The 23,643-nt window shown below is 69.2% G+C and overlaps 7 protein-coding genes across 7 annotated transcripts; 3 read left to right on the top strand and 4 right to left on the bottom strand.

Annotated features, from left to right (window-relative positions):
- Nucleotides 1-1,522: 1,522 nt before the first annotated feature.
- CHLNCDRAFT_144881 (hypothetical protein) lies at nucleotides 1,523-3,742 on the bottom strand (the record flags this gene model as incomplete). Its single annotated transcript, XM_005848210.1, has 7 exons — nucleotides 1,523-1,604; nucleotides 1,747-1,883; nucleotides 2,053-2,150; nucleotides 2,330-2,452; nucleotides 2,560-2,634; nucleotides 2,764-3,070; nucleotides 3,263-3,742. The coding sequence occupies 7 exons, from the start codon at nucleotides 3,740-3,742 to the stop codon at nucleotides 1,523-1,525; spliced, it is 1,302 nt and encodes a 433-aa protein (XP_005848272.1).
- Nucleotides 3,743-4,154: 412 nt separating this feature from the next.
- On the top strand, nucleotides 4,155-7,342 carry CHLNCDRAFT_35106 (hypothetical protein). Its single transcript, XM_005848413.1, has 8 exons — nucleotides 4,155-4,180; nucleotides 4,589-4,775; nucleotides 5,174-5,302; nucleotides 5,466-5,624; nucleotides 6,227-6,352; nucleotides 6,682-6,817; nucleotides 7,035-7,187; nucleotides 7,234-7,342. The coding sequence occupies exons 2-7, from the start codon at nucleotides 4,596-4,598 to the stop codon at nucleotides 7,076-7,078; spliced, it is 774 nt and encodes a 257-aa protein (XP_005848475.1). The 5' UTR covers nucleotides 4,155-4,180; nucleotides 4,589-4,595; the 3' UTR covers nucleotides 7,079-7,187; nucleotides 7,234-7,342.
- A 196-nt stretch (nucleotides 7,343-7,538) lies between these two features.
- On the bottom strand, nucleotides 7,539-9,879 carry CHLNCDRAFT_144879 (hypothetical protein; the record flags this gene model as incomplete). Its single annotated transcript, XM_005848209.1, has 5 exons — nucleotides 7,539-8,228; nucleotides 8,445-8,590; nucleotides 8,797-8,925; nucleotides 9,217-9,544; nucleotides 9,769-9,879. 5 exons carry the CDS (start codon nucleotides 9,877-9,879, stop codon nucleotides 7,539-7,541), a joined length of 1,404 nt encoding a protein of 467 aa, XP_005848271.1.
- Nucleotides 9,880-13,585: 3,706 nt separating this feature from the next.
- Nucleotides 13,586-15,356, bottom strand: CHLNCDRAFT_144877 (hypothetical protein; the record flags this gene model as incomplete). The annotated part of the gene is made up of 5 exons (XM_005848208.1): nucleotides 13,586-13,888; nucleotides 14,029-14,255; nucleotides 14,415-14,520; nucleotides 14,659-14,862; nucleotides 15,057-15,356. 5 exons carry the CDS (start codon nucleotides 15,354-15,356, stop codon nucleotides 13,586-13,588), a joined length of 1,140 nt encoding a protein of 379 aa, XP_005848270.1.
- Nucleotides 15,357-16,087: 731 nt separating this feature from the next.
- CHLNCDRAFT_51820 (hypothetical protein) lies at nucleotides 16,088-17,219 on the top strand (the record flags this gene model as incomplete). The annotated part of the gene is made up of 2 exons (XM_005848412.1): nucleotides 16,088-16,150; nucleotides 16,251-17,219. The coding sequence occupies 2 exons, from the start codon at nucleotides 16,088-16,090 to the stop codon at nucleotides 17,217-17,219; spliced, it is 1,032 nt and encodes a 343-aa protein (XP_005848474.1).
- Nucleotides 17,220-17,774: 555 nt separating this feature from the next.
- On the bottom strand, nucleotides 17,775-19,445 carry CHLNCDRAFT_144875 (hypothetical protein; the record flags this gene model as incomplete). Its single annotated transcript, XM_005848207.1, has 5 exons — nucleotides 17,775-17,854; nucleotides 17,975-18,005; nucleotides 18,181-18,321; nucleotides 18,919-19,144; nucleotides 19,360-19,445. 5 exons carry the CDS (start codon nucleotides 19,443-19,445, stop codon nucleotides 17,775-17,777), a joined length of 564 nt encoding a protein of 187 aa, XP_005848269.1.
- Nucleotides 19,446-19,993: 548 nt separating this feature from the next.
- On the top strand, nucleotides 19,994-22,870 carry CHLNCDRAFT_144874 (hypothetical protein; the record flags this gene model as incomplete). Its single annotated transcript, XM_005848411.1, has 8 exons — nucleotides 19,994-20,106; nucleotides 20,335-20,505; nucleotides 20,733-21,060; nucleotides 21,330-21,479; nucleotides 21,673-21,762; nucleotides 21,943-22,066; nucleotides 22,285-22,514; nucleotides 22,736-22,870. 8 exons carry the CDS (start codon nucleotides 19,994-19,996, stop codon nucleotides 22,868-22,870), a joined length of 1,341 nt encoding a protein of 446 aa, XP_005848473.1.
- Nucleotides 22,871-23,643: the final 773 nt, after the last annotated feature.

Below are 23,643 nucleotides of genomic sequence, written 5' to 3'. Positions count from 1 at the left end.
CTCCCGGCGTGGTCTATTCGGCTGGCTGTTTATCTCTAAGCAGCTTGATACAAGTATCGACACCATGATCAGCACACACGCCTCCACTACCTGCCTCCTTACGGCGCACTCCGCTCCCAGCCGGCGCCCCGCTGCCCCTCGCCCTCGCGTTGCCGTGCGCAGCCGCACAGAGGGGAGCGGCAACGTGGGAGCGAGTGGAATCCACGACCCGGTGGGCTGGTGAGTGGGTTCCGAGAGGTGGAGTTCCGGATCGTTGATCCTCTTCAAACCCCAACGTTTTCCAGCTTGGATGGCGCTGACAGAGCGCTGGATGTCCTTGGGAGGTGCCTGCAGGGGCCAGCGGGGTGGGGCGGTGAAGCCCACCGTCGCTGGCATGGAGGCGGCGGCGGCACAACAGGCGGCGCACCTGGCGGCACAGCAGGAGCGCAGCGAGCACGTGAGTTGTCCGCTGGTGGCTGCTCGCCTGGGGTTGAAGCACTGCAGCATGCAACTCCTTCAGCGCACGGCATCTCATCCTGCCTATGCTTCGGCGTCGCCTGCACTCGCCTGCACTCGTGCCGGCGCCGACCTGCTGAGCCCTCCCGCGTCCGCTGCCCGCCCTGCAGGGCGTGCACCCGGGCTCGGCGGGCGTGGACAAGTACGAGGCGGTGCAGCGGGAGATTTTGGAGGTGGAGCAGGAGAAGGTGCGCTGGAAGCAGGGCCCTGCGCAGGGGACGCTCCGTGCGAGCGGTAGCCACCCGCCAAGGCGCAGCCCCAAACTGCTGCTGTCCTGCCATGCCTGGCCGGCGCAGGCAGAGATGCGGGAGGGGTCTGTGAGCGACGACGAGTGGGCCCACATGAGCACGCCCAAGAAGTGGTACATGGAGGCGAAGGTGTGGGTGGGTGGTGGCGGTCTGCGGTTGTGTGGGGAGACGCATGCTGGTGTGGGTGAGAACGTGCGCTGCGCCAGCCTGCTCCCTCCTGCGCGCATGTGTTGGTGTGGGCGAGAACGTGCGCCGCGCCAGCCTGCTCCCTCCTGCGCCAGCCTGCTGCTGATGCCTGCTCCCTCCTGGTCACCTGCCCGCAGGCGCTGCTGTACTCTTGGCTGGGCACCGGCGTGGAGCCGCTGTGAGCAGCACCCTAGGCTGGCCAGCCCATGGCGGCAGCCCCACAGTCGTGACACTAACGGGTCCGCAGGGCGCCCCCGCCAGCCGCTGGGCCGCCGCGAGAAGCCAACTTGCAGGTTCCTGTGCTGCACGGACCACACATTCGCATGTTTCAGTCGTGCTTGAATGCATGAACGAGTCTACATTTTCCAAAGCTACCTCACCGCAGTATCCCCCTCGATCCTGTACCATTGGCTGCCTGACCCAACACCTTCCTGTTCCGCTCCCGCCCTTGTAATGCTTTTTTAAAGGGTGTCCCCCCTCTGCATTGCTGTAAAATCAAACACCGCCGCTCTGGTATATACAAGCTGCAGGGAGGCAGCTGTGTCCTGCTTGCCATCCCCGACCAGACTGGCAGCCTTGGGCCCCACCCAGGCTCAGCCAACATACACCGCCTTGCCGTTGCGGCTCATCCGGAAGCGCTTGTCGATGACCAGCCCCTGCGGGATGATGACATCCCTGCACAGGGCGCGGAACGGCGGCCGCGGTGGCACTGATGACGCCCCTTGAGCAGCAGGCAGGCGGTCACAGCGCCATCCAGTGCGGCCAGAAGCAGCAGCCCACATCGCGGGCCCAGGCTTTGGCGAGCAGCAGCGTTCACCTGTAGTAGGCGCTGCACTGGTAGCCCACGCGCTGCGGCAGGTAGGAGGCGAAGAGGCCCCACTTGTCTCCCACGCCGTGCGCCCGCGCCGTGTCCACAAACAGCCGGTGCTCCTCCTCGGTCCACTCCCCCTGCGCCTGCACCCAAGCACAGCCGCATGCATGGGCAGCCTTCAGCAGCGCCGTTGCGTCGAATCGCTGGGGGCAGCTGCCGGACCTGCCCTTCCCCAGCCTGACTGCCATCTCCCGTATCGGCCTGACCATTGGCTGCCTCCTCATGGCGTGCCTGCTGCTCGTGTGGCGCCACATGGCGATAGAAGTATGAGTTTGGGTTCTTCTGAAGCTGGGTGTGGGAGAAGGCGCGCGCGTCTCTCCAGCCACGCCCCTTGAGACTGGAAGGGATGGCTGCAGGGCAGTGCAACGTGTGCATTGTCTGTGCGCTGGGTGGGGTGGGGCAAGGAGCACGGCGACAGACGGAGGGCTGGAAGCCGGCAGGCCAGGCTGGCCCTTTGGGCAACTTCCCTCCAATCTGGCAGTCCTGGCCCAGGGGATCAAGGTGTTCAGGCGCCAGCCCGCCCACCCACCCTTCTTGTCGATTTTGAAGCTGAACTGGCCGCCGCCGCCCGCCTCCCACGCGGTATCTGCGCCCCCCGCAATACCGTACCGCTCGCACACCACGGGGTTCACCCAGCCGTGGAACCGGCCGTCTGCAGAGGCGGCAGGAGGCAGCAGGCAGTGTGCACACCCAGAAGCGGGAGATGTAGGCTCATGCACTGGCAGTTGATGCTGCACTGGCGGCTGCGGCGGCACCCACCTGTGTGCACTGCCTCGCTGATGTCCTGCCCGATAAGTTTGAAGTACTGCTCCAGATCCAGCAGCGCGCCATGCTCTGCAGGCAGGCAGCAACGGGGCAGGCGGGCGGGGTGGGGAGGAGATCCAGGCAAGCCCGCAGAGCATAGCCTGCTGGGCCAGCAGAACGTCTGCCTGGCTAGCAGCCAGTCACGCAGCCCACCCCCACCTAGCTCCTTGTCTGTTGCCTGGGATAGGTCTGGCACTGCAGCTGCCCCCAGCTCGGTCGCAGCCGCCGCCACCGCCTCTTCCTGCGTTAAAGGCCGGTCGCCCCGCTGCCGCGCTGACTTGCGTGCCGGCAGCACTGCGGCGGGGAGGGCGGGCCGCCGCTCCCGAGGCCGCGGCGGGCCCCGGCTGCGGGCTGTGGGCTGCGCTGCATGCTGCTCTGCCGCAGCCGCGGCTGCCAGGCCGCCGGCCGCCTCCTGCACGCCCAGCTGCCGCAGCATCTGCTCGTTCCGGCGGATGCGCTCCAGCCGCTGCGGGGTAGGCAATGAGGAGGCAGGCAGGGACAAGCCGAGGTGTGGGCTGCAGCAGCAGGTGCAGGCGATGGCTCAACTGGTTTCAGGCACACTGAGACACACAGACGGCAAATGCTGCTGCTTGCAATAAACATCACAAGCTGGACCCAAGAGCAAACTGCTTGCCTGCCGCTCATACTCATTCTCCACCTCCTCAGGCTCTAGCTGCTGCCTGCCCGCTGCACTCATGCCGACGCCACCATGCACGTCCACGAGCACGCGCTGCCGCCGCTGACGCGGCCTGGCAGCCGCTGGTGGTGCTGGTGGCGCTGCTGCTTCCTCCCCAGTCTCCTCATCCTCCGCTGCCTCCATCTGTTCGGCAAGTGCCAGCGCAGCCTGGGCCACTGCCTTGGCCGTGCGTTGCCGTTTGGCTGGCCTATCATCTCCGTGTTCCGCTGCTCCTGCTGCTAGTGCTGCTGCTGCACTGCCTGCCCGTGACTGCTGCCGCGGTCGCGCCGCAGAGGGCGGCAGCGGGTCGTCGCCGCCGCCACCGCGCCGCTTGCGGCGATGTCCGGCGGCCAGCGAGTCTGGGTTGGGGTTGTCGTTCTCGTGGATGGTAATGAGCGGCTGCTGGCGGACGCTCGGTGGGTCTCCAAAAGCTGCGGCCTGTTGCGGCCTGTCGCCAGTCATTGGGGGTCCTGTTTCGGTTGTTGGAGGCCTGCGATGGATGCTATCGCCCTGCGGGTGGGCCTGCTGCTGCATCGGTGAATTGGAATTCGGCTGTCCTGGGAAACTGTACCGCACCTCCCAAATGACGACCTTTCGGGCGGCTTGGTGTTGCGATGGCCACCCCGTGATTCCTGACAGCACATGGGATAGCGCTGCAATGCTGAAGAGGCTGCCGAGTTCTCCTGTCTGCCCACATGTCGTCGCCCACAGAGCCTCTGGGCACTTCAAATGGGACGATTTGATCACTGCAACTGTCGGCCCCCTCACGGGGTGCGGTTCATGCCCATCCACTGTCCAATGGCCCATGCGCCCAACTGTGCGACCCTGGCGGGGCCCGCTCTTGGGCCCGGGCCGAGCCGGCCTCGTTCCTTTCCCAGTGGCCTTGGGTCGATAGGACAGGTGAGACCACTTGAACAGCGCCGCAGCGCTCATCGCGGGGCATGCAGGCGGCAGCAGGGTCATGGGCTCGGTGACAGCGCCAGCCGGGGCGCGGGCAGCATCAGCGGGTGTACCTGGACTCAGTGAACAGCCCTTGCGGCGCTGGGGAGGCAGCCGCGATGCCGGCCACCAGTGGCATGGACTCCTCAGCCTGCAGCGCGCTCCCCAGCGGCTGGGCGGCCCCAGGACCTGCAAGCCAGCACGGCGGCATGGCCGCGCCGGCCGGGGCGCATCTTGGGGGGCAGGCAGGCAGCCTGCCGCCCTCCACGCAGCCGACAGCGCGGCGGCGGCGGCCCCCAGGCTGCCTTCCCCACCGGCCTGCAGGCCATCAAGCGCAGCCCGCCGCCGCCCCCTGCCGCTGCCCTGCAGGCCAAAGATGGGTCGCGTCATTCGTGGCCAGCGTAAGGGTGCTGGGTCCGTGTTCAGGAGCCACAACACCCACCGCAAGGGCGCGGCCAAGATCCGCAAGCTCGACGCCGCGGAGCGCAATGGCTACATCAAGGGCGTGGTGACCGAGGTCCTGCACGACCCCGGCCGCGGCGCTCCCCTGGCGCGGGTGCGTGCCAGCCATGCAGCCGCCTGAGGGTGCCGGTGCCGCCAGGGGAGGTGGTGCGGCGGCAGAGGGGTGCACATTGATGGAGCGACGAGGCAGGGCGGCGTGGTGCACATAGTATGGAGCGGATGCTGCGGGGCGCGAGAGCCAGCGGCGGGCAGGCCCAGCCGGCAGTGCAGCGGGGCGCTGCCCTGAACGGCAGCACGGCGCTGGCAGCAGCGGGTGGCGGGCCGCGTCGCGTCCAGCCGAGGGCTCGACCCACTGCGGCCGCAGCCGCGCAGCCCACCCTGCCAGCCAGGCCCCACACCGGCCAGCCACCTGTCGGCTGCGTCGTGCAGCGCCTGGCGCCTTGTTTGCTGAGCCCGCCTGCCTGCCCCGCCCCCTGCCTCCGCGCCGCGCAGGTACACTTCCGCCACACCGTGCGGTACGCCACCGACAAGCAGCTGTTCATCGCGGCGGAGGGCGTGTACAGCGGGCAGTACATCTACTGCGGCAAGAAGGCCACCCTCAACATCGGCAACGTCAAGCCGGTGAGCCTCCTGCTGCTGTGTGCGCCGGGGCTGCGCCGGGGCAGGCGGGCACAGAGCTGCGGGAGGCGGGGAGGACGCGCGTGCCTGCGGGGCCGGCCCCTGCGTCGCAGCCGCGCCTCTTGCCTGCCCGACGCCCCTGCCGTCTGCCTGCGCATCCGTCCAGGTGGGCGACATGCCCGAGGGTACCATCATCTGCAACGTGGAGGAGAAGGCGGGCGACCGCGGCAGCCTTGCGCGCTGCTCCGGCGACTATGCCATCGTGGTGGCGCACAACCCCGACGCTGGCATCACCCGCATCAAGCTGCCCTCGGGCTCCAAGAAGGTGGGTGGTGTGTGGGGTCAAGGGGTGGGGCGAAGGGCATGGCTGATTGGGTGGCTGGCGCGGCGGCGGCGGCGGCGGTAGCGTTGGCGGCAGCGGTGGCTGGCATGGTTGGGAGAGGGAGAGGGGCGGGGGTGCGCTGCTGCCACTGGCGCGGTGCTGCTGTTTGGCTGCTGCGCATGTTTGGCGCCGCAGCCGTGGCTGCTGGCCTGCTGGGGGCTGGGGAGTGCGGCGCCGGGAGTGGAGCTGGGGCGGCGACGACCAGGCAGCCCGGAGGCGGGACGCGGCAGGAGCAGCGTGGCAGGCGGCTTGGGGCAGGCGTGGCAGAGCCTGGCTACAGCGGTGCCGGCAGCACATGGGGCCAGCCCTCCACACGGGAGCTGGTTGGGATGAGAGCAGCCTGGCACGGCACGGCAGCCGCCGCCTGATGCCAGCGCCGGCCTGCAGCTCGCGCCAGGCCCGGCCCGGCCGCCTGTCGAACCCCGCACCAGCGCCGCGCTGCCCCTGCTACCACCCCGCTGCCCCCGCTGCCTCCCCACCAAACCGTAGAGCCGCCCCTGACCCCTTGCCCTGCCCTGCCCCCTGCCCCGCCCTGCCCCCTGCAGGTGGTGAGCAGCGAGTGCCGCGCGACGGTGGGCCAGGTGTCTGGCGGCGGGCGCACGGAGAAGCCGATGCTGAAGGCGGGGCGCAGCTACCACAAGTTCCGCGTGAAGCGCAACAGCTGGCCCAAGGTGCGGCCCTGGGCATTGTGCTGGGAGCTGGGAGCTGGGGCTGGCGCTGGGGCCTGTGCTGGGGCCGGGGCTGGCCACGGCGTGGCGTGGCGTGGCTGGCGGCATGGGGGCCGGCTGGAGGCTCGGGACGGCCGACGTCTTGCAGGCGGCTGGGGATTTGCGGCTGGAGGCTGGCTGGGGCCCTCGCCTTCGCCTGCCCGGCCGGCGGAGCTCCGCGCGGCCGCGCCGCGCCGCGCGCCGCCTCCCTGCCTGCCACTCCGCTGCCTGTCCCCTCCACCCACGTGCGGCGCCTCCGCCCCTCCCTGCCTGCCTGCACCCCCCTCCTGCAGGTGCGTGGTGTGGCCATGAACCCTGTGGAGCATCCCCACGGCGGCGGTAACCACCAGCACATCGGTCACGCCTCCACGGTGCGCCGCGACGCGCCGCCCGGCCAGAAGGTCGGCCTCATCGCCGCCCGCAGGACAGGTGAGGGGCGTGCAGTGGGCTGGCGTGTGCTGGTGCGTGTGTTGGCAGAGAGCGGGGCATGGCTGCCGCGTGCGTGTGTGGTGTGGAGGCAGCCGCTGAAGGCTCCTGCTGGCTGCCGGCGCCTCTCGCAGCGGCCGGCTGGCGGCTGCCTGGCGTGGCAGCGCCGCGGCCCTTCCGCCAACGTGCTGGCGGCGATGTGTACCGCCCTGTACCGCAGGTCGCATCCGCGGTACCTCCATGGTCAAGCCGGACAAGGAGTAGGCGGCAGCAGCAGCGTCGGCTCAGGAGGAGTGCCTCGGCGCCCGACGCGGCGCGCCAGCCACGGCGGTGGCTGGCGTGCCGGCCGCGGCGCGGGCGTCGGCGGCAGCGTGCGGCCGCAGGCGGCGCCGGCGCGGGCTGTGTGTCGCGCCCGGCCGGCAGCCGCGCGGCTGCGCCTGCCGCCATTGGAAAGAAGCATACTGTGCTTCGGAGTCCCGTGCAGGCAGCACGCTGCCAGGGAACAAGCAATGTAACCACACAGTCGCCTGCCCACCGCTCTCCCAGGCCAGCTGTCAAGAGAGGGAAGCCTGGAGGGTCGGAGGCTGCGTGTTACAGGTGTATCTGTATAAGGGAGAGAGATAACGAGGGGGGTATAGGACGGCGGCATGCACACTGTGTGGGCACCAGGGCCTGATGGTTGGCCCTCGACCGCGGATCAACTCTGCTCCCTCACGGCAGCCTCTCACTGAGGGTCCACTGCCATAGGGGCCGCCTGCTGCTGCTGCTGCTGCTGCACAGGCGCCGCCTGCTGCGGCTGCTGGGCCGCCGCCGCCGCCGGCCGCGCGGCGGCCGCCGCCATCTGCGCCTGCAGGATCGCCATCTGCATCTGCATCTGCTGCTGCGGCGTGGGCATGCCGCTCGCGTGCTGCTGCTGCTGCTGCTGCTTCTGCTGCTGCTGCTGCATGTGCGCAGCCATCATCTGCTGCTGCAGGAAGAGCAGCTGCTGCTGCGCGGCGGGGTTGCCAGCCATGGCCGCCGGCACCAGCATGGGCTGCCCGTGCGGCCCCACCACCGCCACCATGCCCGGTGGTATCTGCTGCCGCATGCCCGGGTGCGGCGGCGCGGCCGCGGGCCCGCGCGCGGCCGCGGCGCGCCCGCCGTGCCCCGCCGCCGCAGAAGCCCTCCTGGCCGGCGGCGGCGGCTCGGGCTCCTCCTCCACCTCGGGGGAGGCCTCCCGCTTGGGCGACTCTGGCACATCCGGCAGCGGCCGCACAGATGGCTCCAGCTCGGCGGCCTTGGGCAGCGGGCAGGCCGCCATGCCGCCTGCCTGGCTGAGCGCCGCCACAAAGGTCCGCACATGGCCCACCACCTGCTGGGCCACCTCCTCCGCGAGATCCTTGGTGCCGGGCACGCAGAAGCGGCCGCTCAGGCCCTGCACGCGCGGCAGCAGGCAGGCAGGCGGCGGGGATGGAATGTCAGGTGGGGCGCCCGCGGGGCACGCGCCCACAGCTGTGCAGAACTTGGCATGCTCTGCCTGCATGCGCCGCATGCCGTAGGCTGGCGGCAGCAGCCGCGGCCGTCGGCCCCTCCCTTCTCCTCATCTTCCATCCACCCCGCCCTCTCCTTGCCTGCCCCAGCCTCATCTCACCTCCAGCACCACCACCCGCACATCCACGTCTGGAAGCACCTCTGCCAGCGTCTCCTTGAGGCGCGCCCCGGGGCACAGCCGGTCAAACTCGCCGCACACAAACAGCGCGGGCAGGCGCAGCTCGTTGAGCTTGGTCAGCGGGCCCACTGCGGGCAAGGGAGGCGGGGGAGCGGCGGCCCGGGGCACGCCCGGGGAGGTCAGCAGGCTGCCAGCCGCGACAGCAGGGAGGCGCGCGCGAAAGCAGCCGCTAGAGCCAGGTGCGCCCCAGCCCCAGCCCCAGCCCCAGCCCCAGTCCCCAGCCCCCAGCCTCAGCTCCCACAACCATGCACCGCGCAGCCCCCAGCCGCCTCACCCGAATCTGCCGGCGGGACGGCCCCCAGCTTCTGCTTGGGCGGCGGCGGGGCCGGGTCGAGCAGCGGGTAGGACAGCAGGGCAAAGCCGGCCAGCAGCCCCGTGCCGCGCGCCCCCACCTTGCTGCCCACTGCACCCGGAAGGCAGCAGAGGCAGGGCAAGACGGTCGGCGCAGAAGCAGGGCCAGATGGTAAGAGCGGCTCACACGGCGGCAGCGCACGGAGCAAGCTCGGGCCCGCGCTGCGGCCAGCCAGGCGCAGCGGCAGCGGCAGCGACAGCGGCAGCAGGGCGGGCGTGGGGGGCAGCATGCGCAGCAGCAATGCCGCTGGCGCTTGTTGTCACACACAGACACACACTCGAGCACACACACAGCGCGCACAGACACACAGGGTGTGCTCTTGTTGGCTTCCCTCCGACCCACCTCCCGCCGCGATGCGGGCCCCATTGTCGAACCCCACAAACGCCCACTTGGCGACGGGGCGGGCGTAGGGCGAGGTGGCGGCCACGTCAAAGGCCTTCTCGAAGATGCGGTGCCGCCGCTGCTCCTTGAGCGGGCAGTAGTAGCGCATGACGACGTGGCCCTGCGCCGCCAGCGCGCCGGCCAGCCGCTCCAGCAGCGGCCCCCGCCAGCTGCCCTCGGCGTCCGAACCGTGGCCCAGCACGATGCCCAGCGGGCTGACCTTGGTCGCATCCAGGTAGTCCCCGGGCACCGTCAGCAGGCTCATCACCGTCTCGTTCTGGCCCGCCAGCTGCACTCCGGGGGGCGGAAGGCGCGGCAGGAGCAGCAGCAGCAGGGTTGAGGGCAGGTCAGGGGGCCAGGGCGGGATTGGGGTGGGTTGGACGGACCCTGTGACAGCAGTGCCGAGAGGAGGGACAGCGGACGCGGCAGGGGGGGACTCCGTGAGCTGCCCAAGAGGGGGGCTAAACAGCCAGCAAGGAGGCTAAACAGGCGCCACTCTGCTCCCTGCCGCACCTCCATGTCCAGAGTGATGTGGCGCACCCCCGCCGCCTCATCCACCTTCATGCCGCCCGAGGGCACCCAGGCCGAGTGGCCGCCCTCCACGGGCCAGTGGAAGCGCACCATGCTGCGAGGGGGAGCGGGTCGGCAGGTGATGCGGGCCGGGGGGCGGGCGGAAGCGGCAGCAGGGGGCGGGAGGGGCCCTGCTCGCGGTTTCGCGTCATTGGACGTGGGCACAGCTGTTCGGGTGGCTGACCACAGGGCAAAGCGGCGCAGGGAGGGCACGGACAGCCCTGATGGCAGCCGCAGGGCGGTGGTGTGGCGGACTTGCCTCCTGGGGCGCTTGTCGGTCTCCTGTCAATCCGATTGAAGCGCCCGCCGAGTGCTGAGGCGCGAACCAGAGGTCGATGGCCTGGTGCAAGAGGTCACCTCGCAATCGCGGCGCTGATGCGGCTCGGCAAGCAAAGCAAGTCGACAGGAGGTCAACGGCATGCCCAGGAACTTGAACAGGCGCGAGAGTTTGGAGGTGCCAGGGGGGCGGTGTCCCGCCTGGCGGCAGCGGTACTTTGGGCGACGCAAAGGTTGTGCAGGGCCCTCCCTGAAGGGCTAGTGGGGGATGCTTTTTGAACACCTGGCTTCACAACAATGCAAGCATGGCTTGGAAACTGGGTTCAAGGCGCAGAAGGGAAAGCGGCTGAGGAATGTTCAGAACTTGGAGCGGCGCAGGAGCAACAGGAGCCAAGGTGCTGTGCGGGATCCATTGAGGCTGGTCTACATCAGCAGGAGGCGCGGGATGCCGGCCCAGCGCAGGCTCTCCAGCTCCTCTGTGGCTCGGTGGGAGGTGCCGGCAACGGCCAGGCTGTGCAGACTGGTGAGGCGAGTCAGGTCTGCCAGCGGCGGGGCGGCGGCGCCCACGCGCAGGCTCAGCGCGCTCAGCTGCCCGCCAAACAGCGACAGCACGTCGGGGCGGGCGGGGGCGAGGTCCAGCTGGCGCAGGCGAGGCAGCACCGCCAGGCAGTCCGGCGCCAGGCTGCCATACGGCTTGCTGCCGTCGTAGACGTAGCAGGCGGTCAGCGAGGTGAGCCTGGTGAGGGCCGAGGCGGCAGACAGCGTGGGGGGGGCCTGGGGGGCGGCAGGAGCGGGGGCATCCTCGCCGTCGTCCTCGCCGCCGCCGCCGCCGCCGTCGCCGCCGGTGCTGGGCAGGAACCTCACGCGGCGCAGGCCCAGGCTCTCCAGCGCCGTGGCTGAAGGCGTGGCGCACAGCATGGGATGAGCATTGGACAGGGGTGGCAGTCGAGCGCTGTTGACCAGAGGCAAAGAACTGGCTGGGGAACAGTCGTGGGCAGCAGGCGGCAGCTGGGGCAGGCGAGCCGTGCCCACCACGGCACGCATGCCAGGCCAGGCCGCACCTCCAAAGATGGCGGTGGCAGCCTGGTGGGAGGCGCACACGTCTGTGAGGTGGAGGGAGGTGAGGCTGGGCGGCAGCTGCCACAGCATGCTGCTGCTGAGCACCAGGGACAGCAGGCTGGGGGCGCTCAGCCCGAAGCCGTAGCCGCGGTGCGAGAGGTGGTCGGTTCTGAAGCGGCGGCTGCCGCGCAGGCGGGCGTGCAGCAGGGCCGGGTAGTGGCAGTCGTGCAGCACCGGCATGCCCATCACGCCCGCTGGGATTCCCTCCTCCAGGTCTAGCTCCAGCTCCACCAGCTGCCCACACAGCGCCTTGAACAGGTGGCTGAGCCGGAACTCGTACACGCCGGGGCGGATGCGCAGCGCCAGGCTCTCCACGCCCGCCCCGCCCTGCTGCTGCTGCGCCCACTGCGTCAGCTGCCGGCACGCGGTGAGGCCCAGCCCCACGCCCACCCCCTCCTCGTCGTAATAGTGAGGCCCCTCCTCCGCGGCCGCCCCCGGCGCGCGCACCAGGCGCAGGCGGCGCAGCCAGGCCGGCTTGTGCTGCTTGTAGTGGAGGGCCAGCGCCTTGCACGCCAGCGCCAGGTGCACCCTGCAGAGGCAGCAGCGGCAGCCAGCCCAGCCAGACCCTTAAGACCCTCAGAGCTGGCGGGTCTGCGGTCTGTGGGCTGTCATGATAATGTGGGCTGGCATGTGGCTGTTCTCAAGGTCCCCCCACACACACTGGGGGTGCAGCCCAGCAGGCATTCAGGCGTGTCTGATCTGTGGCCCGCACATGCCTGCCTTCCCTGCTCCCTCCCCATCCTGCCTCGTCCCCCGCTCACTTGTCCTTGGCGTCCGCCAGCACATCAACCACCTTCTCCACCACCAGCCAGCGCAGGGAGGAGGGCAGCTGGAACAGCCAGCACCCCGGCTGCTCATTGGCCTCCGCATCAACCTCATTCTCCTCCGCTTGCCGCAGCAGGGCCGCCGCCTGCTCCTGCGCGCGCCGCACCGTGGCCTCGGCCCGCCGGCGAAGCTGCTCCGCCGACTGCTGCAGCTGCTGCCGGGAGGCTGGCGGGGCGGGGGCTCGCGCTGGTGTGCTGAAGTGCTGGTCGGAGCGGCGCTTGGAGTCGTGTGCAACCTGCAGGACAACCGGCAGCGAGGGAACCTTGCGCCAGCGCGCAGCCCAAAGTGGCGGTACCGTACCGCCTGTGACAGCCTTGTGCCAATGCAGCCCCTGGCTCCCGGGCAGACCAGAAGTGGTGCATACCAGACCCAATGCCGCTGCCTGGCAGCCACCCTCTCAAACCCCCCACCTTTTGCTTCTTGGCCCTGCCGCTCGGCGCCGCCTGCTGCTGTGGGCGCTTGGCACCCGCTCTGCTCGGGGCAGAGGCGCGGCCAGCTGCGGCGGCGGCCTTGCGGGCCTGCAGCAGCAAGAGCAAGACAGGGTAATGCATGGCTGAAAGTAATGCTTGGCTGAAAGCTGCTGGAGGGAGGCAATGAGTCGATGGCATGGCATCCCGCACCTGCTGCCGCCGCTTCACCGGGCGCTTGTGCTTCAGCGGGAGCTCCTCCTCCTCCTCCTGCTCTGTTTCGGAAGCCTCCTCTGACTCCTCCTCAGACTCCTCCTCAGACTCTTCCTCCTCAGATGACTCGGAGGAGGAGGAGGAGGAGGAGGAGATCACCACCACCTCAGGCTGCTGCTGCTGGGTCGCAGGCTGCCGCCTCTGCTCGCCGTCAGAAGATTCGGCTTCCTCGGACGCTGAGGAGGCCTCCTCCTCAGACTCCGAGCCTTCCGAGGTGTCGGCCTCCTGCCGCTGCCTGGCGGCGGCGGCCGCGGCTGCGGCGGCTGCCCGGCTTGCGGCCGCGGTGCCCGCTCTGGAGATGCCCGCGCCCTGTGCACCGGCATGGTGCCACAGCGCTGCCTGCAGCGTTGAGGGAAGCAAGTGAGGGCTAGGGTGCACTCTAGCGAGGCTCGCACACCCTCGGGCCGGCCCTCCCAGCCTCAGGCTCAAGCGCAGCGCTGGTGGGCATGGGCTGGCTGCAAGAGGCTGGTGCGGCTTGGGCTGCTGCTGGCCGAGACAGTGGTCACACACGCACCTGCTCCACGCTCACCATGCTGATTACCTAGATATGTGGACACAGGCAGGCCCCCGTCGGGAGAAGAGGGCATGCAGGCTGGACACGTTCTCGCTGCTGGAGGAAAGACCCGCAGCGGCAGTGGAAAGAAGCGCCGGTGCTGCTGAAACACTTAAGAAGGCCTCTGCTCTCTTATCATGCAGAGCTCTTAGTGCTTACATGGGTAACAAGCCATCAATCAATAATCAGGAAAATGCAGGGCAGGGCAGGTGAAAGGAGGGTCGCGGGGCGGTACCGCGGCGGCGCCGGGGTCGGACGCCAAGAGGGCACAGCTCGTGCGCTTGAGCAGCGCTGCAGCGGCTGGCTCCTATGGGCTGTACTCTTCTGCCTCAGGCTGGCCCTGGGGGGCGCCCAGGGCGACGTCGGCGGGCAGTCCGAAGCCAAAGTCGCGGCGGGCGGGGCGTGGCGGCGAGGCGCAGCAGGCAGAGTCGGTCTGGTAGGTGGCGGCGGCCCTGGCGGCCGAGGAGGCAGAGGCGGCCACCGCGCGCGTGGCGGCGTCGGCCTGGCCGGCCAGCGCGGCGGTGTCTGCGGTGACGCCGTTGTCAAAGGCGCGCACGGCGGGCTCCTTGGCGGCGGGGTCTGCGGAGCAGCCGCACACGTCGGAACAATACTGCAGGCAGGCAGGGAGGAACAGGCAGGCAGGGTGCAGAGTCAGGCAGGGTGGAGGCTGCCGCTTGTGGCGCCGTGGCGTGAACGCGGGCACAGCAGGCTCCGCACAGGCGGCCGCCGCTCCGGCAGCAAAGCCCGCACCTGCACTACCACTCTGCTGGCTGGGTCGACGACGCGCATGAAGGGGGCGAAGCACTGGCCCGCAGCCACCTGCTGGCGGCAGGTGAGCGGTGTGCAGCGGCCCGCGGCGGCGGTGGAGCACAGAGGGTAGCTGCCGGGGGCGGGCAGGCAGGTCCAAGGCTTGGGCGGGGCGATGGGGGTGGCGCGTACGCTGGCGTAGCCGCCGCCACGCATCGTGGCGCTCCAGGCTGTGGGGGCAGGGGCAGGGGGCAGGGGCAGGGGCAGGACCAGGGCAGGCGGGGTGGGTTGGAGGAGATGAGAAGGCAGGGCAGGGGCTCCGGATGCAGGGCAGGTGAGGGAGGGCCTCCACACTGCATACACACTGTATGTGTCATCCCCAGGTTTACCTTGGACCGACGCCTCGTATGCCACGCCGTTCACCAGCCGGTCGATGGTTGCGCAGGCCCCCGTGTTGATGCGCCTGTAGATGGGGCTGAAGGAGCGCTGGGGGTCCTGCAGGCAGGGGCAGGCGGCAGGCGAGGGGGCGCAGGTTTCGGTCGCCGCTGAGCTGGCGCCAAGCTGTCGTGCTGGGCACCTCTGGCAGCCTGCCGCCACCCAGGCTGCTCCCAACCAACCGGCCCCTCCACCCACCTGCTGCACTGCGCGAATAGCCAGCCGGTACTCGTCGACACAGCCGTTCACTGTGGGAGGGCCCCAGCACAGCTTGAGCTGCCCGTTGCCCGGGGTGGCCGTCAGGTTGGTTGGAGCGGAGGGCAGCAGGGCGGGGTTGCAGGCGGCGGCTGGTGTGGCCACCACCTGAGCCTCGCCACCGGCGTTGAACCGAGAAGAGTAGGCCTGGGGCAAGAAGGGAGGTGGAGGGGCACGGGGCAGGGGCCAGCGGGAGGTTGGGTGTGTGGCGGCAGGGGCCTGCAGCTGGGAGCATGCGGGAAACAGCAGGCGCCTGCCAGGGCGCCGCGAGCACCCAGCCAGGATGCCAAGCAGCAAGGCATGCTCACTTTAATAAATAGGCGATAACTTTGACCATTGACCAGGCCGGTGATGGTGACCTGAAAATCGGGCGTTTTCTGGGTCAGCGGGGCGGCACGCTGGGTGGTGTTCAGACGAACCACAGTGATTTGGTACTCGGACACACATGCTCCGTTAGCGGGACGGTCCCAGGAGAGCCGCACGCCGCCATCCAGAGGCTGGGCCTTGAGGCCGACAGGCGGTGACGGGACTTGATCAGCGAGGCAGCCAGGCCCCGCCACGAGGCGAACCTCCTGCCCGTAGGCCGCCGAGGCGGCGAGCAGGAGGAGCAGCAGTGCTGCGGCGACGCGCTGGACAGCCATGGCGGGCGCTGCACGGGTGGGGGGCACCCGGGGGATAGACCCGCGGGCAGCGGAGCAGATGGGAGGCAGCCTGAACCTGTGCCGGCAAGGGATGCTCGTTTGCGTGCTGCAGAGGCAGGGAGGCAGGGAGGCAGAGGCACGCCGCTAGCATGGGTGGCGGTCGGCAGCACAGCCGAGCCCTGGCTGTCCCAGGCAGCGGCCTTGACGGCGCTGCTCGCACTCGCACCTGGATGGGTTGATGGCTCTCTGGTTGTTGCTTGGGGTTTGCTCTGCGTTGAGGGAGTTTGCTGCTGTGGCTCCCTGGGGGGGTGATATAGCGCAGGCCTGCCCCCGCATGTGCAGCTTCGCAGCAGCGTGGGCGAGCAGACGGTCCAAGAAACCACAGGGGCGGCTTCCAAGCCGCGTGCGGAGCGTGCTCCGCTGTTGGGCTGAAGCCCGAGGACTCGAGCGAGCTCATTCCAGGGAGCATTGTTGTTTTTCGCGTGCTCGTTCACAATGGGGCGCACCATGGGAACCACGGTCCTGGTGACGGCAGGTGATTAGAGCGCCTGGCGCCGGCGCCGCACCCGGTCAGGCTGCGCCCCCCTGCTGCTCTCACCTCACACTCTCTGCCTCCTGCGGCAGGATGCCTGCTGCTGCTGGCGGGCGGCGCCCGCGCCGACTGCGCGTGCAGCCCTGAAGGCACAAGCGGCGGCGTGCCAACCGGGCGGGCCGGCTGCGCCCAGCACCTAATGTCCTCTGGCGATGCTGGTTTCTTTTGTATGGTGAATGCGCTCGCTGCCTGCCTTTGGGCCGTCAGTGTGCTCGCCGGCTGCCGCTGGCTGCCGCGGCTTCCCTGACCAGCACGGCGCCCCACCTGGGCATTGCCCTCCTGCACACGCCGCCCTGCTGCAGGTGTTAAATCCAGCCCTCTGCCCCAGCGCCACGCTTTCTTCCACCTTCCCTGGCGCGGCCTGGATCGACTGCCAGCCGGGCGCCAGCGCCGGCGCCGGCGCCCAGGCAGCCGTGAAGCAGGGCCGGAAGATGGGCGGCAAGCATGGCGCAGGCGGCTCCTCCAACGCCGCCGCCAATGCTGCTGCCATCGCTGACGGCGGCAACGCAGTTGCGGGCGCCCAAGCCTCAGCTGAGACTGAGACCACCGGCAGTCATTGGCCCTGGGGCGGCTCTGGCAGCTCTGCCGATGCCGCCGCCGCCGCCAACGCCATCGCCAACGGCGGCAATGCAGCTGCTGGCGCCCACGCCTCAGCTGAGACCACCGGCAGCACCTGGCCATGGCATGGCAGCAGCTCTGCCAATGCCGGCGCCAACGCCAACGCCATCGCCGCTGGCGGCAGCGTATCTGCTGGCGCCCAAGCCTCAGCCGAGGCCACCGGCAGTCATTGGCCTTGGGGCGGCTCTGGCAGCTCGGCTGATGCCGCCGCCAATGCCAACGCTGCAGCCACCGGCGGCGTCGCCTCCGCCTCCGCCTTCGCCTCTGCCGAAGCCGCCTCCGTGTGCGGCCTGGCCCAGGCCGTCGCCTCTGCCTCCGCCTCTGCCAGCGGGGTGCTGCCAGCCGACCCGTGGGGCCACCGCCACAGCACCCTCCAGCTCAGCGCCACCGCAGTGGCGCAGGCTCAGGCCCTGGCGGCCAGCCCCGGCTGCCTGGCTGGCGCGGGCGCCTTTGGCTGCTCCCTGGTGCAGAGCCTCGCCACGGCTGAATCAAGCATGGACATAGGCGCCAGCGCAAGCGGCAACTCGGTGCCTATCCGCGTCACCGCCACCGCCCAGGCCACCGCCGAGGCGAGCGCCGTGCTGCGCAGCCCGCTGTGCGGCGGGGGCGGCGGCGCCGCTGCCGGGGCAGACGCCGCCGCATACTCGGCCTAGGCATGTTGCCAGCAGCGCTGTGCCAGCAGCGCTGTGCTGCTTGGGCCCTCGCGAGCACCCCACTTTCACAAGCACTCCCCCCGCTTGCACATAGCGCCACCCTCTCCTTCTAATGTATTGAAATGCCATGTAATCATATCAAAGACACGCCGGCGGCAGGATGGGGCGCACGGCCCTGGGGCACCCGGCATGCATGCTGAGAGAGGCCAGCACCATGCTGTGGTCGGGCCCCTGTCACAGTGCCCCAACCACCCCGCAACCTGCCTCTGCACCTGGGCATGTTACAGGGGTGCAAAGCAAGAGAACTGCTCCCGGCAGAGTGGGCCTGGCGGCGGGTTTGGCAGGGCGTCGCGGGCGGAGGCATGGATGCAGGTTCAACAGCAGCATAAAAGTACAGAATGATGCCACGCAAAGCTTAGGCAGGGTACAATGGAGGACCGACAAGATAGCAAACAGTGCGGGCGGGTCAAGTGTGACTGGTACAGTGGGGCGCGGCAGTTCTGAGGAGTCAGCAAGTTCAGAGGGGTGCAAAAAAGCGGCGGGCCCTGACTGGCATCAGCTTTCGTAGCACTCGGGCTTGAGCACGCCAATGTACGGCAGCGAGCGGTACTCTTCCCGGTAGTCTAGTCCCACTCCTGCACAGCCATGTGCGAAGCGGCGGTCAGCCGGGCCGCTGCTGGGCAACGGCACAGCAACGGCGCGCGCTGCCAGGCACAAGCAAACCCTGCCGGCAAGAAGGCCTGCGGCCAACCCACCTACGACAAACTTGTCCTCAATCTCGAAGCACTGCAGCAATGCAGGATTCGCAGGTGGCCACCGGTCAGCACACTGAGGCCCCATGCCGCTGCCCTGCCCTGCCCTGGCCTTGCGTGCCCTGCCCTGCCCTGGCCTCGCCTCACGTGCCCTGCCCTGCCCTCGTCCCACCACCACCACCACCACCACCACCACCACCGCCACCCACCTGGTAGTCTGGCTCGCACTGCACCGCCCGCCGCGAGGGCTTGCTGAGCAGCGACACCAGCTTGACCGAGGCGGCGCCCTCGGCAGAGAAGTGCTCCAGCAGCGCGGCGGCGGTACGCCCAGAGTCCACAATATCTTCGACCTTCAGGGGCGGGGTGGGGTGGCGGTGGGGAGCGGGGGTGGACCCAGGGAGGGACAAGGCGCTGGTGGAGGGGTGGAAGAAAGCGCAGAAAAGAAAGGGCGCCGATTCGCTGGCGCGTAGCCATGGCGGCAGGGAGGGGGTGCAGGCTGGGCGGTGGGTGTGCATGGGGAGAAGCGGGTGGAGGAGCTGTGACCCTTTGGTTTAGTGAACACGCGCGGGGGAGGGCCGCACGCGTCCGTGGGTACAGGCCGCGGTTTGGGTAGCCGGGGTGTCAAGCCCGGCCCCGCTCGCTGTGGGCAACGGAAGCAGTAGGACACCCGCCATGGGGGGTCCCCGCCGCCGGCCGCCGCCGCCGCCAGCTCCCAGTCCGCAAAGAGCAGGGAGAGGCGGCGGGCGGCGGCAGGCGTGGCGCGGGGGGCAGGGTCACAGGCATTTGCTGCCCATGTGGTGTGCAGGAGGCAGGCGTCGGAAGGGCGCCATGCATGGATGCATGGGTGGATGGGAGCATGGCACGGCGGCAGAGACAGCAGAAGCTACGGGTCGGGAGGCGCCCCAGCCCCGCCGGCTGCCCGCCGCGGCTCCCCAGCCCCACCTCACCAGCAGCACGTGCCGCCCCTTGACGTCGGTGCCTCCCACCATGGTCAGCGCCACCTTGCCGCTGCTGACGGTGCCGGCACCGTAGGAGGAGGCTCGCACAAAGTCGAGCTCCAGCCCCGCCGGCGTGGGCTCCATGGCGCGGACGAGGTCCGACATGAACACCACCGCGCCCTTCAGCGTGCCAATCACCAGCGGCTGCTTGTCGGCGTAGTCGGCTGCAATCTCCCTGCGCGGCGGGGACAAAGGAGGATGACGGCGGTTGAGGGGCGCAGCAGTCGCAGAGTGCGGCGGCGGGGAGCATGCGGCGGCGGAGCATGCATACAGCATGCACTCTGACCACGCGGTACCGATGCGCCACACACACGCTGGCTGTGCTGCAGGTCGGCCAGGAGGGGGCATCAAGGCAGGCCAAGGCGGTGCTTCGATGTCATGCTTGCTCACCTGCCAACCTCTGAGACCCGCTCCTGCAATACTTCTCGGGTAAGGAGCACCTCCCCAATGCAAGGATGCAGCTGCCCTATCGTCATGGTCGTCGCCCGGCGGGTTCTGCAAGGGGTCCGCCTGGCTTGGGCACCGCTGCTGCGCAGGAGTGTGCTGCGCAGGGCGGGCGCCGCTCTGCAAGTTGACAACATGCGCGTGAGGCTAGAGGATGCACTGGAGCGAGCTGCGAGGCGCTCCACCATCAAGTTTTCATTTTCTTCCTCTTTCCAGCTGGCCGCCAGGGACTCCTGAGGGCTCTATTGCGCCTGCCCGCCGTTCCACAGATCACTTGGACACCAGGAGGGCCATACCGGCACCCCCCAGCGTGCACAGCCCAACCCACGGCATGTGAGTCCCGGCAGGCGTGGTCACCTGGGCTCAAAGCCGCCCCTTGCAGTCAGGCAGCGGATCGGGATCATGCATGCAGGGCGCCGCCGTGCGCCGCTGCCACCACCGAGTTCCACCGCCTTCCGCCGCCACCGCCACCGCCAGCTTGCTCCCTCGTCTTACGGCAGCCTGCCCCCCCCTGTGCAGCCCACCTGCATCATCATCGTTACCAACTGCCTGCACAGCCGACGTGTACCTGGGCGCCAGGATGGCGGCACAGCAGCTGGAGGAGCAGCAGGAGGGGCTGTACTGCAGCACCGCCGGAACGTACTTCCAGAGCAAGCAGGACCTGGAGGATCACTACCGCTCCGACTTCCACAGGTGAGGGTAGCCAGGGGCTGGGTGGAAAGGAGGGTCGCGCTGCCATGTGGGTCAGGGTATGGCGGGTGGGAGCCAGGAACAGGCAGGCAGGCAGGAAGAAGATTGGCTGGGCGCTCTTGGTGTGTGCGTCGCTGTGTAGGGCCCTGCTGCTGCCATCCCCCGGCCCTGCCTGCTGCCTCACCTCCCTTCCCCCCGCCTGATCCGCCAATACGCCCGCCTGCTCTGCAGGTACAACCTGAAGCGCAAGATTGCGGGGCTGCCGCCGGTGACGCGGGACTGGTACGAGGTGCGCAAGGCGCAGCTGCTGGCCTCCTCGCCCGGCCCCGTGCACCGCGTCTGGTTCGACCCGCTGACCAGGCGCAAGTTCTACAGCGAGAACACGTACCTGGCCTTTGCGCGGTGAGGGGAGGGAAGGGCGGGGCGGGGCGGGGCGGGGCGGGGCAGGGCGGGGTGGGGTGGGGCGGGGCGGGGGGTGCAGCAGGGCTGCTTGCAGGGCTGCTTCCACGTCCCCTCGTCGCCTGTGTGCACATTTCGCACCGGCACCCGCTCCACCCCCGCCTGCATTACGCCACCTCAACTCCACTCACGTGCCTGGCCGCTGTCCTGTGCTGTGCTGCGCCCTGCAGCTCCAAAAAATATCAAGACCTGGTGAAGAAGAGCGGCGAGGCGGCGCCGGCGCCCATTGTGACCCTGCGCAAGATTGAGGGTGGCGGCGCCGCGGCGGCAGCAGCGGGCGGCGCGCCAGCCCCGCAGCAGCAGCAGCAGCAGCAGAAGGGCGCCGGCTTCACGATCAAGCCAGCGGTGAAGACGGCTGCTCCGGCGCTGGCAGCAGCAGCGGCGGCGGCGGCGGCGCAGGCGGAGGGCGGCGGCGGCGAGGCGGCTGCGGAGGAGGAGGCTGATGAGGGGTCAGACTGGGAGACGGCGAGCGAGGAGGAGATGGAGACGGATCAGAAGGTGAGAGCTGGAAGGCAGGGGAGGGGCTGAGATGCTGCCCTGTGTCCCCTGTGGAGGGGGCACAGAGGGGCCACAGACAGGCGGCAGGAAGGGCCACCGGGGCAGGCTCGCACCTCCTTGCTCCGCGCCCAGCAACCGTCCTGGCGCTCCACCCCCGCGCCTGCCGCCCGAATGCGCTCGCCGCCATTCTCTCCAGCCACCACCACCACCAGAGGCCCGCTGGCACGCACAACCCGCCTGTGCTCCCTCCTCCACCACCCGCCCTGCAGTGGGAGGAGTGGGATGTGCGGCGCAGCCTGTTTGACGGCCACCTCAGCGCCAGCATGGAGGCCAATCTGGAGCACATGTTCAAGTCCTTCGGCTTCTACTTCCCAGACTCGCAGCGCCTGACCGACCCGGAGGGGCTGCTCAAGTACCTGGTGGGTAGGCGGGCGGCACGCGTGCTCTTTGCGCATGCGTCTCGTGGGCAGGTCGGCGGCTGCGGGGCCTCCTTGCCTGGAGGCTGCACGTGCCGTCGCTGCCCTTCGTGCCCACTGGCTGCACACACATACTCGCTCTGCGTGAGGCGCACACTGTTGAGCGTTGTGGTGCTGTCCCGGCGCTGTGCGGCAGGGGGCCAAGCTGCAGTACGGCCACGTACCGCTGTACGAGTCGGGCGACAACCCCAGCGCCAAGCAGTTCCAGTCGCTGCACGCGGTGCAGGTGCGGGCGGCTGGGGGCGGGGCGTGTGGTGCCGGCAGGAGTTGAGGTGGCCTCAGGCAGGAGTTGGGGTGGCAGGCCAGCAGGGGGCTCTCCCGCCTTCTGCATGCAGCCTTGCTGGCCGCGTTCACCCACATGCAGCGCCGAACATGTGCCCTGCCCCCCGTCCTTTCCTCCCTGCAGCGCCACATGGTGGACACCAACCAGTGCAAGATGGCGTGGGAGGGCAACGAGGAGGAGTATGAGGAGTACTACGACTACGGGGCAGATGGGGAGGATGGGGAGGAGGATGCAGACATGGCCCAGGGTGAGCATTGGGCAGCAGGGGAGGGAGGGGCCCAGCGGGACACGGGACGCAGGGTGAGGCAGCCTGGAGAGCAGGCGCAGGCCGCGTCCATATGCATGGGTCTCTGCTTGACCAGTGGCGGTGGTGCAAGCAGCGGCAGCAGCCTCCAGCTGAGCTGTGGGTGCTGGCTGGCTCGTGCTCACCCGCTGCCACCGCTCCCACCGCGTGCCGTGCTGCAGCGGGCGCGCTGGTGGTGTCGGCCGCCGAGGCGGGCCCGTCTGCCGCCTATGAGCTGGTGCTTGCGGGCGACGGCTCCAGCGGCGGCGGCGGCGCCGGCGGCGGCAAGATCATCGGCAGCCGGGAGTTTGCGCGCTACTACCGCCAGCGGCCGCGGCTGGGCGACTCGCGGGCCTCGGTGCAGGCGGCCATGGTGCAGGCGCAGTACCGTCGCCTGGCAGTACCGCTACTGGTGGGTACCCACTTGCGGGTGTGGTGCAACCAGTGTTACTGTGCTGTGCTGTTTGGGCTGTGCGCATCACGCCACCCGCCCCAAACCTGCCAGTCGTTGCTCCGTCCTGCTTGCTGCTGCGGCTGTGTTCCGGGGATCTACGAAGCGTGCGCACACCTCCTCCGCACCAACGCTGAACACCTGTGCGGCTGCCTGCTCCCGCTGTGTTGGCGTGGCTGCAGGAGCACGGGCCATCTGAGATGCTCGTGCAGAAGAAGATGGAGAAGCAGGCGCAGCACAAGGCGGAGCGGCTGCGCAGCAAGATGGACCTGTCGTACGACAAGATACACAACCTGCCCAAAAACGTCCCGTATTGAACGCTGTGCAGCATGTGGGCGCCTGTCCATGTTGTGGGAGCACCTTGGGGGGCTCCCGCTGCCCGCCCACCATGGTCGGGAGCACCCATGTCGCCGCGTCCGGCACTGGGTTTCAGCCAGACATTGTAATCAGTAGGCCTGGGGAGCAGGAGCACGCAATGGAAACCTGTTGTCTCTGTGGCATGTGTTGCCCCCTGATGTGGCACCCTCCCGATTGGGCAACCCCCGCCCCCGCTCCCTCCTGGCAGCCCGCGCGGCGCTCCCCTCCCATACGTGAACTGACCCCATATAGCCCTGTTTGAGGGTTGAGCGGGGCGGAGCGGGGCTGCTTGCACACGTGATGGCATGCACGCTTCAACGCTCCCGCTGTCATCTCACCTCTCTAGCGTCAGAAATACAACTCTTACAAGCCAACCAACACGAACAGAGAGACCGAACAACAGAAATGAACAGGAAATATGAAGCCGCCACAGGCGGCAGCACCTTCCAGCGGAGACGGCAAAGCGTACAAGGCACACTTTTTCAATGGTTCTTGCAATTGCCACCCTTACCGGTTATACAGCCACAGTGCCGCCCACACCGCGCACCATTCTTCTTGCAGCTGCAGTTCCGGGTGCAGGCGCCGCGGCAGCCGCAGCGCACGGCTGCCTTGCCGCCGCCGGGCTGCGCCGCCATCGCCACATTGAGAGACACCACAGGCACTCCTCGCTGCGCCGTGCCGCTGAAGGTCAGCTCGCTGGCCAGGCTGGGTGGCGCCTTAGATAGCCTGCTGG

The sequence above is a fragment of the Chlorella variabilis genome, assembly GCF_000147415.1.
Source record: "Chlorella variabilis unplaced genomic scaffold CHLNCscaffold_8, whole genome shotgun sequence".
In the NCBI taxonomy this organism is placed as follows: domain Eukaryota; kingdom Viridiplantae; phylum Chlorophyta; class Trebouxiophyceae; order Chlorellales; family Chlorellaceae; genus Chlorella; species Chlorella variabilis.
Note: the sequence above shows the minus strand (reverse complement) of the source record. Positions and strands in the feature narration are given on the sequence as shown.